The sequence below is a fragment of the Neopsephotus bourkii genome, unplaced genomic scaffold (assembly GCF_033783945.1).
Source record: "Neopsephotus bourkii isolate Nb327-2 ecotype Australia unplaced genomic scaffold, CSIRO-AGI_Nbou_v1 NB_52, whole genome shotgun sequence".
NCBI classification, from domain to species: domain Eukaryota; kingdom Metazoa; phylum Chordata; class Aves; order Psittaciformes; family Psittacidae; genus Neopsephotus; species Neopsephotus bourkii.
In genome coordinates, this window is record NW_026900569.1 from 559,276 (window position 1) to 572,173 (window position 12,898).

Sequence of the window (12,898 nt, forward strand, 5' to 3'; positions counted from 1 at the left end):
ACACAAGCCCCAGAAAGGAATTAGTGTGCTCGCTGGAAAGAAATAAACCAGCAGCATTTCCTGGGTCAGTTATAAGAAGGGTAATTAGTGACCCAGTTCCTCATCACTGCTTTCAGCGGCAGAAGAATCAGAGTCCTGCACAGATTTATCTCGACCTCTGGTTGTCGGGCTGCAGATTATCCATGCCCCTGGATTAGGTTTTCACTTCTGCATCTAAAACTTCACACTAAATTGAATTCAAATGTCAAGGAACTCGCTAGCAATAGATCTCTGCTTCCAAAAACACTGTGTGCAGCTACAAGGATATGGAGGTAACGTAACCAATGCTGACAAATCCCCATTCAATACAAATGGACAAATCACCTGAGCACGCTGAGTAATGTATTTGTTGTTTTACCTGCTCAAAGGAATGAAGTCCACTCTCCTTACCCAGCCGTACCATGTCTTCCATTATCGCTTGCTGCAGTGCCTGGGTTAAAGCACAGGAATTCCTCATGAAATGTCAGAGGCAACCTTACTTGCAATTGATGTCATTGCTCGCCAGGAAAACATGTTTCTGACTAAAGTTCAAGTGACTGACAGTTAATACATAATTAGCAAATACTCTGTTACAGAAATGCACGGTGTGATGATGTTAACTGCTTCCTCAGTGTGGAAAGTAAGGCGATGTTTTATATGCGCACAGACAGAAAGACAAACCTTATTTCTACAGAGCTCTGCATAAGATCCATCAAACCCTCTTTTCTTTGCCCAGCCTGGCATAACTTCGGAATCAGGCACCACAATTCCCACCAGAAAGGCCTGTAGGTGGAGGAGAAGGAGAGTTACAGGCAAAAGCTGACCAATATTTAAGGCCCTACATTGACATGAATACATAAGCCAGGTGAATTTGCTATGTGTTTATCATTTCTTGTGTAATTATGTCAATGATTTACTAACTCGTCATCATCAGTTATATTTGGGTGTCTGTGCCTTTTCCTCAGATAAAGTGGTTCCCTGTGACTGTACCATTTATACATGTTCAATCCATAGGCTTGTGAGCCTCAGGCAAACTCCTATGCCAGGGAAGCCTTGTGCTTGTGGGCAACGAATATGGAGGGATCAATCACAATGGTTTCAGAAGCTGTACATGGGTTTATAAATATCCAAAGAAATGGGACAAAATAGGTCAAAATGTGCAGGCAGTGGCTGTGGTGCAGCAGTGGCTTTGCCTTCTCTTGGCTTACCACAGGCAAGGTGGCAAAGGAGAGCATTAGGGACCCAAAGGGTGACACTGAAGCAAACTTAAAGGCTTGATCTTCAGCCACAGCATCCTCCAAGCTGCTTATGCTACTGCAGGGCTGGCAGCCAGCTCCACAGCAGGAGGGAGGCACCAGGGGGAAAACCTGACGTGATCCACTCACGCATTCCCCTCACACTCAGCTCTCTGCCCTCTACTTACACAGAGCAAAGCAAGACCTTGTGAAAGCTTTGTTTTTACCTGCAGGCTGTCTCCGTGGACATAGATCTGGGCAACAGGGTCACTGCGGATATAGATGTTCTCGATCTTCTCTGGTGCGATATATTCTCCCTGAGCAAGTTTAAATATATGCTTTTTCCGATCAATAATTTTAAGTGTCCCGTTCTGTTAGGAGAAAGGAATGAGAGGTTATTTAATCACAGAGACTCAGTAAGCTGGTTTTAACACAGCTCTTTACATGGCCAGAAAGCGCTTCACTGTCATATCGAGCTTATTCTGTAAAATATAAACCTAATCCTCTGTAAAGGCAGATCTGCTTGGAAATGTAAGTTGAGTACTTGGAAATTTAAATAGGATAACACAATTGACATAAGAACTAAGATTCTGATGGGCACGCACAGGTAACCATTTCCCAATGTCTCCTGTGTGAAGCCAGCCCTCCTGGTCCAGCGCCTCCGTTGTCTTCTCTTCATCCTTCAGATAACCTTTGAAAACGTTTGGTCCTTTCACACATATCTGCAAAACACAGAGTTGCAGAGAAATTGTTGTATTATTGTGCTGTAAATTACCATCAAGCTAAATAGCAGCTCACTAAAACTGAAATATGTTAAAGGTTCACTTAATGACTGTGCTCCGTGGAATTAAATGCACTGTGTTATGAAATTACCTATGAACTATGAAATAGGGCTTGCAAAACTGATTTGCTCAAAGTTGATTTGCAGCTAAAAACACCCCCAACGTTATTTCAATAAGTGCAATTTATGCGCAATACAGAAATAACAGCAATGTGGAAATCACGATGAAATTGAGCTTTTCTTAGCTGAACTAATTAATTCCATCTTAGCTGGAAAAGGAATCAATCAGGGCATTGGCTGGCAGTACTGCCGCAGCCCCTCTTTAACTTATGCTTTGCTGCTCTGCTGCTGAGCTGATGTTTTCCTTCCCCAATTGCAATATACAGCACATCAGCAAGCATGTGCCTTACAGAGGTAAAATGCTTCGATAACTACATAAGTACTTAACACAGTGTTACTAGGAAGGTTCTGATATAAAAATGTGATTTGCTACCTCTCCTTCTCCTTTGGAAGCAAAATAATTCAGCTCTTCCACATCCGTCAGTTTGATTAAGTTACAGGGCAAAGGAGCTCCTACATGACCTGGAAAGCAAAGTTATCAAGTCACTTGTCATCAGTCCTAGAAACAGTATATAGCACTTGCTTGCATGGTTGTAGATACACTGGATGTTCTAGCAGGAAATGTGTCTCTATGCAGCAATAATTTGCTTGTTAAGGTTTTGTGTTATTGAGACTAAATACCCAAACTTCCTCTTTGGATATAAACCCTGTGTTCAGACATACTGAGATACAAACTATGTCTCCATTACCTGTAAGGGACTATCCTTGTTTAAGCTGAATTCCTTACAAAAGCACACAAAGCTTTGGACTCTCACCATTTTAGGAAAAAGCATAAGGAAGAAAATCCAACCCAAACCAGTCTGGGATTCTAGGATTATCTGAACCCTGCTTAGTGCCAATTTTCATGTGATTTTGTCCATATTCAGAACCTTTGAATGCCTGAAATACAGAAAGTATGGCGTAGTGGTGGGTCTCTATTCAAAGCCTGGCTTTGCTCACTAAGTCCACGAATGTATCCATCTTTTCTCTGTTCCAGCATTTCATTCTAACAAACATTCATCTGAATTCACCTCAGGGCTCTAGAGAGGACTCACAGCACCAGCAGTGCAGAGATAAGAGTGTCACAAAGAACACCCAGAGGGACAGTTCCACACATCCCCAGGCAAACGTGCCCAGCATCTGATCCCTGTGCAGATATTCTGGCCTAAAGACAGTTTCAAGAGCATCGTATTTGCTGCAGATCAGTCACACCGTGGCGAATGCCGATAGCACCCTGTGATGTTACAGTCCTGAATTCCCTAAAGAAATCTTTTCTTTTCCCTCTGGAAAAGATGGAAGCAAATCATTACCTGATGTCCAGTCACCTGGGGTTGTAAAGGTGCACCCAGCTGTGCACTCTGTTTGGCCATAACCTTCGTAAACCTGGCAAAGAAAGGGGTATCTTTAAAACAGCACAGAGGATGTTTTACACACAATAAAAGTCTAAGCATTGCTTTCTGTTGTGCACCCCTGGAGCTGCAATGACAGGAGTACATTTTATATGGGACACATTCCCTTGCTCTTACCATATCCAGTATTTCACTGACATGACTATGAATTGTCTCTGGAGAGTTGAAGTAGTGAGAAGACAAGTTCAACTCTTTGCTTTTAAGTCAAGGAGTGTATTGCTTTCTGAGAGGAATTTATTAGTGAGGGAGAAAAATGGGATTCTTGTGGGATGTTTTGAAAATACACCTTTTACATTAATTTTGCCTAATTTTAGGCTCTTCAATGAGGCCTTGTAGTTGCCCTGGCCTTCCTGTCAAAGAGAAATAACACAGAGGACAGCTTAAGTGGGTTAAATTGCCCTCTGAAGATTATCTTTCTCCATTTATATATAGAATAAAGCTCACGTAACGAAGTTCTGAGCACATGCACCAGTATATTTAATTGCACATACTCAATTAAGTGCTGAGAACAGCTGGGATGAGTCCATGCTCTTTCCTGACAGCTGCCGGCAGCACAAGCAGCTCTTGTCTGCTGCTCCCTTCCAGGGCTACCAGGAAGGGCTCCTGCTCCAGCCCCGGGGCTGTGGGAACAGCACTGCTCTTGGACCAGTCCTGTCGAAGCTGCCCTAAACACAGCTCTGAGGTTCTAACCCATCTTCTCTCTTAAAGCAGTGTATTTCCCAGCTCGCAGTGAACAAACACATCCAAGCATCACCATGAGCCCACCTGGCACCCGAGGGCTGCACGGAGGAAGCCCAGCACGGTTGGAGATGCAGGAGCAGCGCCCGTGACGATCATTCGAACGCATCCACCAAGGCTTGCCTGTTCGATAGCAGGAGAAAAGGGAGGAAAGCGTCACAGGTTACTGCAGGTGGCAAAGCCAGAGGCACCCATGAGTACTGCTTGCACAGCGCGTGCACAGGCGCTCTCTAGAATAGAGGCATGGAATATCTTAAGGTCTTTCCCAACCCTAACTATTCTGTGATTCTATGAATACAAATCAGCTCTGAATCTTTCCTTAGGGATAAATCCAGCTAAACCTTAAAAGCAGTAACTCCCCCTTGCAGGTAGATACAGCGCCTAAAGAATAAGCCATTCAACATATGGAGATGAGAGTCCTCCATCTCTGGCAGGATGAGCAACATCTGCTCTGGGAACTGTGGGGTACAAACCAAACCCCTTCTCCTCCAGTGCTCTTTGCACCTCATCCGCTTTAATGAATAGGCTCCCAAGCCATCTGAAATAACACTGTCCCTTTCTTCAGGCAGATGACCTTCAAACGTTTCTGGAGGGTGCTACATCAACTCCTGTGTCACATTTTACTTCCTTCTCCCCCCTTCATTTCCTTTTTCTTAGTCTAAAAGAAGAAAGCCCAGCACAAAGGAAGAGAAGGGACTGAGCCTGCCGGTCTCGCCAGAGCTCAAATCAATATGCAGCCCGGCTTGCCTCGTGTCTGCGCGCCCGGCAGCACCATGTGAACTCTGCTCTGTGCACGCTGAGGACAAGTAATCTGCAGGCAAAAAGTGCAGTCGGTTTCTTTAGTTAAAAATAAAGTGGCATGTCTCCAAGGTAAGTTATCCGATTAGAAAAATGAAGCAATCAGAGCCTCCCGGAGCAGCAGAGAGCCCAAACCCCTGGGTTAAAGCCAATTTAGTCCCTTTTTAACAAGGAGATGCATAGCACACGGCAGGGCATTTGCGTTTGTTTCCCTTATTGTTAAGCCATGATTTACACGTGATTTTTTCTCTACACCCTTTTCTCCTTTTCATAGGGGAAAAAGCAGGTTTGAGTTTTTAGCTGTAGAGGTGCTTTGGACAAGGGCCTGTAGGGACAGGCCAAGGGGAATGGATTGAACCTGCCCGAGGGGAGACTGAGCTGAGCTCTTAGGCAGAAGCTCTTCCCTGTGAGGGTGCTGAGGCGCTGGCACAGGGTGCCCAGAGAAGCTGTGGCTGCCCCATCCCTGGCAGTGCTCAAGGCCAGGTTGGACACAGGGGCTCGTAGCAAGCTGCTCCAGTGGAAGGGGTCCCTGCCCATGGGGGAGTTGGAGCTGGAGGAGCTTTAAGATCCTTTCGAACCCAAACCAGTCTGAGGTTCTGTGATTCTATGAATATTCCCAGTTGAAACCCAACCCTGAATCCAATCTTATCTGTAGAGAATTTGCAGAACACTTTGAAGCAACATCTCATTGATCAGATACTCCTCCCTTCCGGAATTTCATTCCCATTGAGAGGAGACAGAGGTAGATTTGATGTAAATTTTGGCATCTTATGCACAGTGTTTAAAAAGAAATATATAAATAAAACCAAACGTGCCAAAAGTTAATGCAAAAGTGAGTGGAACAATAAACTGTGCTCCATTTTCTTTCCCTATTCAGTTTTCAGTCTGCTATTCACTAGTGGTACAACTGCCTGCAGTTCATCACAAGGCAAGCGGACCATGTTGACGTTAATGAACACCAGTCACTGCTAGAAGAAATGAGAGCTCTTTGACCTTAGCCTCACTTCTTAAATAGCTTACCTGTATTTTGTTGAAGAACAGTTTATCCCACAAGCTGTCATTTCTAATGATCCCCTTTCGAACTTCAGCCTTTTTCCTTCTTGCAGCAAACTCCAGAACCCAGCGCTTGAGGGACGTGTCTGCCTGGCTGAAGATCTGCAGCGCAGAGAGAGAACATCAATAGCTGCTCTTACTGTCACAGCACCCAGCTCTGCTGCTGACAGGTAGGGTGCAGGGATGTTAGTGGTACTGTTAAATGAAGCTGCATGGGGCTTTGTTAGTGGGGATATAGAGGAGTGGTTTGTTCTGCTCCATGCGCTATGGTACGTGGTGGTTACCCTGGGAGATAAAACAGAGGGGATGGTTGTTGGCTGCATTTACGTAGCTGCTACTTCTATATGATTTCCATGATAGGATTCAATGAAATCCTACAATTTGAGCAGCTGGGAATGAGCAACTTGACTACTGGAGCCGGTCTCGTTGCTGGCTGAGGAGGTGATGGGGGCTGCATTGACCTGAGCTTCATCACACACCAGCACGTACTACACCTCCACAAACAAGAAACCCTGATCCAGCAGTCCTGACCCTGGGGAAAAATTACACCAGTAGTTTGTGCTTAAGCTCATCTTTAGAGGGTAAGTCTGCAGAGGAGTAAATATTCCCAGCTGATCAAACACATTTAACATGACCAGATGTGTCTTTAGCACCTTTCAAGACTATCTCTTAGGTATAAAGATTTCTAGATCCAAAATCCACCCCACATTGACACTGCCTAAATCCTCATAGTCTGTTTGCAGCTCCTGATTTTCAACTGTCATTGCCACCAAGAAGAGAGGTTTAGCTTCCAAAACTGGTTGAAGGGCACAAAGAATCCTCATGCATCCAGGTTTGACCAGTGTTTCTGGGATGAAAACGTCCCTCATCTCTGGAAATGTCACTAGTAACGTCAGTGAGAACAGGGAATGGGGATGATACAGAGGGTTTAATCCATGTCAGCAGTCTGCATAAATCAACTTACACATTGGAGCAGCCCTATCACTTACACAGGGTAAGAGTGTGTTAGCAGTAAGGCAGAAACAGCATCATCTGCTCAGGAAATCTCTGTGACTGAGGGGATTCTTTCACATAAGTACTAGAGGGACATAAACTTTATTGCCACAGGAAGAGCCAAATTCCACTCACCTTATCATACATTCTGTTCAGCAGCCGCGGCACGACAGGGAAGATGGTTGGGCGCAACGCTTTCATGTCATCAGATAAGAGGCGAATATCGCCTTGGAAGAACCCGATGCGCCCTCCGTGGCAGTACACTACAGACTGATGGGAGGAAAAGGAACACGTGTCATATCCCTGCCTTTAATTCCCATGGCAGAGCAGCCCCCCCAAGCACAGAAATGCCTTTCCTAAAATCCTGCTTTCCAACATGGCAAAAAATGGGGCTTCAGAAATACATTAAAAAGTAACAGTAAATTTTGCACTGAACAGAAATATCCAGATAGTTCTGGGCATTTCAGTATTGGCACTTCAGCATCCACCAAATTTGCCACTGGTTCTGGAAGAACAGGGAACCAAAGCTGTTTTGGAAGGGAATTCCCTTTATCCCCTGCATACAGGGATGGAGAAGCCCGAGTTATGGTCAGATTCTGGAGCTGAACTTCTCCTTTAAGGCCAGGCCTACCACAGCAGCTCACAGCATGAGCACCTACTGTCAATAAAGAAATGGATATTAAAAAACGCTGTAAAATACTGAGCAGCGGCCGGGTTTTAGGTGTTAATACTTTAGTTCTATTTAAATACAACAATATACTATGTTAGCAGTACCGTGCCTGATCCTGTATCCCAGAAATAGAAGCCTCCTTCATAAAAGGTGCTCAACTTGTATGGAAACTACAGGTCCAGAAGGTTTTGCGCTTGGAAAGCAGACAGGCCACTTCCACTGGATCGGAATAGAGCTGGATATGAGGAGCCCTGGTCATCAGTAACCCCATAGAGGACCGAGAACATCAGCTCCCTTTGGTGCACTTGTCTCCCCCATATAACTAAACCAGTTTAAAACTCCTTTAAGACACACCTAAGTCTTTTTGTGGTACTCCTAATTATCCCTAGCACTAACTGGAGTGCTGTCACTGCTCTGCCGACAGAGAGTGTATCCATCAACTGAAACCACATGTGATGTGGTTAATGACCAGCACACTGCTGAATCTGTGTTCCACACTGCACATGCACAGCAATTGAAAAACAAGGAAAATATAATCAGTGGGGATTATAAATAGCTGCTAGAAATGTTAGCTTTAAAGAATGTATGTGTATAGTTTTCACTGTAAGTTCCAGGAACTGATGGTGTTGGGTAAAACTGGGGAAGCTGATGCAGTGCTGCTGTTCCAAATGCTTTTGAAAATGATTCTTTATCCCTTTGGGGAAAAACCTTCCTATAAATGAGCTTTTTTAGCAGGGAGGGTAAAGCTGAGCATCCTTTGGAGCCTGTTTCAATACAGCAACATCCTGTGAAACAAGGGGATCTCAGATGGCTTTTCTCCCTCATCAGATGACTTGTTATATTACAGGGGTGGCACACTGACCAGCTTGCCTTGCCAGGGAAGAAAGGCTGTGCTGTGATTCACCAAACCTTCAATGGACTTTCACTTCCAATTTGCAAGTATTTTAACAGGGCAGAACTTATTACTGCTGGCACCGGTGTTACTAAGAAGTGGAGTTTATACTCGGATGCTTGTCTGGCTCAAAAGCCATCACCCACAGAGCTGCAACTGAATCCGGATCCAATCTTCACGCACTGGACCAGGTTTTAGTTTGCAGCTTCTCAGGCCAGGAGAACTGATGGGATCATCTCATCCAGTGTGCCTGACACCCTGACTGCAGCACAGATCTTCACCTGGCTTTTCGGGAGGAGATGCGAGAAGTCAGTTCTCAGGCTGGCCTGAGTCAGCACTGCTGTTTGCCATTGTTTCCAGGGGACACGGACCAGCTCATGCCCACCAAACGCTGCCCTGCCAGGAGGATCACGAGTGGCACATCACGATCTTGGTTTCCTCTTTCTCAGTGTCTGCAAGTTTTCTGCAGAGCTGGTTATTTATGCAATAAAAGGGCTTTAGCTGATGCAGAAAATGGCACAAAATTATCCTCTTGCTCCCCTGATACCTCATCCCAAAGTGCTCTGAAAAGCTGCCCCCAGAACTGTGCAGGTGGCAGTTTCTGCTCATGGACAAAGGGCTGGTTTCGAACCTCAAAGACACCAGCGTAAGCTGAAGAGCTTGGGAAGCTGTTCTGGAATCGCTCTGGACTCATGGCAATCTCACTGAGACCAGAGACAGGGCCCTGGTGTTATACACATGGCACTTCTGGAGTACAAGCTTTTTCAGTGCTACAGGACATCGCTGGTTATTTAGTATCGTATTCATTTTATAGGGGTTTTTTCAGTGTGGAAAAGGATGATTTCCACTGACACCAGGACCTTACCTGTACCATTCTCTCAAACATGTGTGCTAAAGGCAAATAGGAAATGTGTACATCCTCACAAGTAGGAGACCACTGACTCTGGAAGAAAACACAAGGAGCCCCACGAGGCCTCGTCAGTTCGGGCAGGTTTCTTACCTGTATAACTCGTTCAAACATGTGAGCCAGAGGCAGGAAGGAGATGAGCACATCGTCCTGTCTCGGAAAGATCACTTTCTGCAGGTGAAGGGCATGGGAGACAGAAAGGAAAGAAACACTGACAGGAAGACAACAAGAAAGTCATAAAACAATAAAAAGAAAAATGGCACCAGAGGAGCAAAAAGGTAAAGATTGTCAAGAGAGGAAGGGAGCGGCGTACAAAGTGAAGCGTTAAGCCATAGCGTCAATGAAGCTCGGTTAGCAGGAGGAGTAAAGAGCACGGAGATGTACACAGAGGGCAGCGGAGAGGTCTCTCCGTGGCGGAAGGTGCATTGTATCCACACAGCTCACTGGAAACGAAGGCTCACCCTGACAGAGAATCCCATTTTATCCATTGCTTTCTACCAGGAGGTGCCGAGACCAGGATTCGTGCCCTCAGCTCTGTGCAGACCCGCAGGATCCTGGTGCAAACCTGCAGGAGCCTCCCGGGAATGCTCCGCAACGCTTCCCTTTTCCCCATTGCATGGAGCCCAGTGGAGATCACAGTGTTACTAGTGTCAAAGCTATTGATTGGTTTTCCTGCTTTTCCTTTGGTTAATCATTGGTTTGAATCAGAATAGGTGGGAAAAATTAATGATTGTTTTTCAGCTGCAAAAATTAATGACTTCTGTTAGTGTTCCTTGTCATTTGAAGTGATTAAAGTGGAATTTCAAGGGCATTATCACTGCCCCACAGACAGGCGCAGGGGGGAAATGAGGCTGGACAAATTATGCCAGAAATAAAGTTACCAAAGCCTTCAGTTTGCCAGGGTTTTAACTCTCTCTCACAGGCTGGAATAAACACAGCCCCCGGGAGCCTTACTCAACCCATGCCCTACCTGATTTACTACTTGCCTTTCCGAGGGTAAGGCTTGCTATAATATTACAGATAAGAAAACCTGAAAGCCTGATGACCCAGTAACTTGCCCCAGGGCCAGTGGTTAGAGGAAAATGGGTATAAAATCTATTAGCCCACAGTATTAGCAGTTTATACCCACTTTTTATCTCCACTGCTGTGATGGAATGGATAACCCATGGCCTGGGACATGGCACTGAAGGGAGGCACAGGAGATACTGCCTTAGGGAATATCCTATTGGAGTTAAATCTGGGCAAGTCAGACTAGAGGATATTCTCCCACCCATTACCTAGCGAAGTCAAACATGATTGACAATATGGGTGTTTTCAGCATCCCATTTCATATGATTTCCTGTGTCAGCCTGAATTAAGCCATTAGGCGCTGCAGATCTGATTATACATGGTTTCAGGTTGGCCTCGTTTTCTGCAAGCACAGGAATGCAAACCCATTAGCATCACTAGCTGTGCACTGCTTTTGTCTTTAACACTGCTTTAAGTGCCCAGATCATAAACGATTTTGTTTTAAATCAGACCAAAGTGATGACATTGAATAGTGCCTCACAGTTGGCACAGATGTCCAGTTAAATGCAGAATGAAAACAGCTTCTTAGCATCGGAGAACAACCTTATAAGAGCTCCAGGGTCACTTCAAAAACTGTTCTATTGATCAGAATCACTGAGCTAAGCAAAACTGGCACAGGAGTGTGTGAGCAGCAGATCTGCAGGGCTTCTCAGCTTTACGTATCTTGATTTTGGTGATTTACTGCTTCCAAACCTGTTGCGTTTTGCTCCATTGCATTTCTGTGGTTACGCATTGCCCTACTCGTGGGGGCCAGCTACAGGCATTTGCATTCCCACCAGCACCACTCTGGGGACTGAATGTGCAGCCACTTACACCAGACTTCTGTCTCCATCTGATACCTCCAAGATTAATCAGAGTATCTCATTGCCAAAGTATCTCATTGCCATCAGCAAAGGCTAAACTCATGTCTGGGGGCCAGTCCTGGAAGCTGCCAAGTTGCCCCAGCTCCCTCTAAACCAGTTCTCTTCCAACATAAATGTTCCTGCCCTTTGAAGCTCAGACCTATCTATGCACCAGCTTTCATTTGAGCATCTCGCTGCCTCTGATGCCAATGACAGCTCCATGCTGTGAAGCCCAAGGGCCGGCTGCAGCAAGCTGTTGGCATTTCATACTGGGAATTACTGGAGTCACAAGCCTTCAAATACTCAAGCACATGAGTTCAGAGAGTCTCCTCACATCACATTCCTTACAATACAGGTCTGGAAATCTGTGAAAGTTCAAGGATTAGGATAACTAGACTGCAGCATTTTCACCACCAACAGTAAGACCAGCAAAGGGTATAAGGTGACAGATTGTCCACCCGTGTGTACGTCACTGCTTTATGGAATTGCCATACAAATTATAATAAGAATTTGTATGGCAATTCCATACAATAATAATTGTAATCCAATAATAATTCTATTCAATAATCCAATAATAAATCCAACAATAATTCCATACAATAATAACTGCAATCCAATAATAATTGCCATACAAATACAAAAAATAGGTTCTGTATATTTGTTAGGTCCTTAGCATGCTGTGCTAAAGCAATTCTGCTTCCTGTATCATTTCTAAACACAAGTTTACGCTTTGCCTAAAACATTATACAGGTACTTGGCCAGTGCTATGCTTTTTTAACAGGTACTACAGAAAGTAATATATACTTTGGTATCAATGAAATTAATCATTCTGGTAAAAAACTTCTATATTTTACGTATATATAGATATGTACTTTATAAGCAGAGAGGCTTAAGCAAGTAAGGACATTGTATGGGCACAGTGGGACACAAAGAGCACAAGCGGACCCTCTACGCTTTTCCAAGCACCACTTGCATGGTGCTCGTTTGCTCTCCTTATTCTTCAAAAGGAGTTAATGAATTGGTTTGCAGGAGCCAACACTGCTCCTCAGAAGCACTTTGTGCCCTACAGAGCCAGGGAGCCACTGCTGGAAAGGGGATTTAATGCCCTCCAGTGCTCTAAGCTCCCATTTCTATGGATTTGGCCTTCCGAGGAAGAGAAATTTCACCCCTCATCTGCAAAGGCACCTTTCCTCTCCACAAAGCCCATGCAGGACACAGCTTAACCCCCCGGCCCCCTGCACGGGGCAGTGGTTTCTAGAGCAGGGTATTCACCTCCGTCACTTTCAGAAAGCCCGAAAAGTCCGCGACCACGTTCCCATGGGTCAGCATGGCACCTTTGGGGTTCCCTGCAGGAAACAGAGAGAGATTGGGCAGATGAGCAGCAGGGAAACTTCC

The 12,898-nt window shown here is 45.1% G+C and overlaps 1 protein-coding gene across 6 annotated transcripts in view; it reads right to left on the bottom strand.

Moving 5' to 3' along the window:
* The window catches only part of ACSL6 (acyl-CoA synthetase long chain family member 6), a 44,318-nt gene that overhangs the window by 3,350 nt on the left and 28,070 nt on the right, over positions 1-12,898 (bottom strand). For 3 of the 6 annotated variants that reach the window (XM_061347996.1, XM_061347987.1, XM_061348003.1), the window contains exons 10-20: positions 12,776-12,849; positions 9,552-9,764; positions 7,260-7,394; positions 6,099-6,233; positions 4,308-4,403; positions 3,444-3,516; positions 2,528-2,616; positions 1,859-1,975; positions 1,481-1,624; positions 700-801; positions 398-469 (exon numbers count right to left, since the gene is read on the bottom strand). In XM_061347996.1, the coding sequence (XP_061203980.1) occupies positions 398-469; positions 700-801; positions 1,481-1,624; positions 1,859-1,975; positions 2,528-2,616; positions 3,444-3,516; positions 4,308-4,403; positions 6,099-6,233; positions 7,260-7,394; positions 9,552-9,764; positions 12,776-12,849 (1,250 nt within the window). The remainder of the gene's footprint in view (positions 1-397; positions 470-699; positions 802-1,480; positions 1,625-1,858; positions 1,976-2,527; positions 2,617-3,443; positions 3,517-4,307; positions 4,404-6,098; positions 6,234-7,259; positions 7,395-9,551; positions 9,765-12,775; positions 12,850-12,898) is intronic. The other 3 variants (XM_061348013.1, XM_061348029.1, XM_061348022.1) reach the window with 2 other exon arrangements.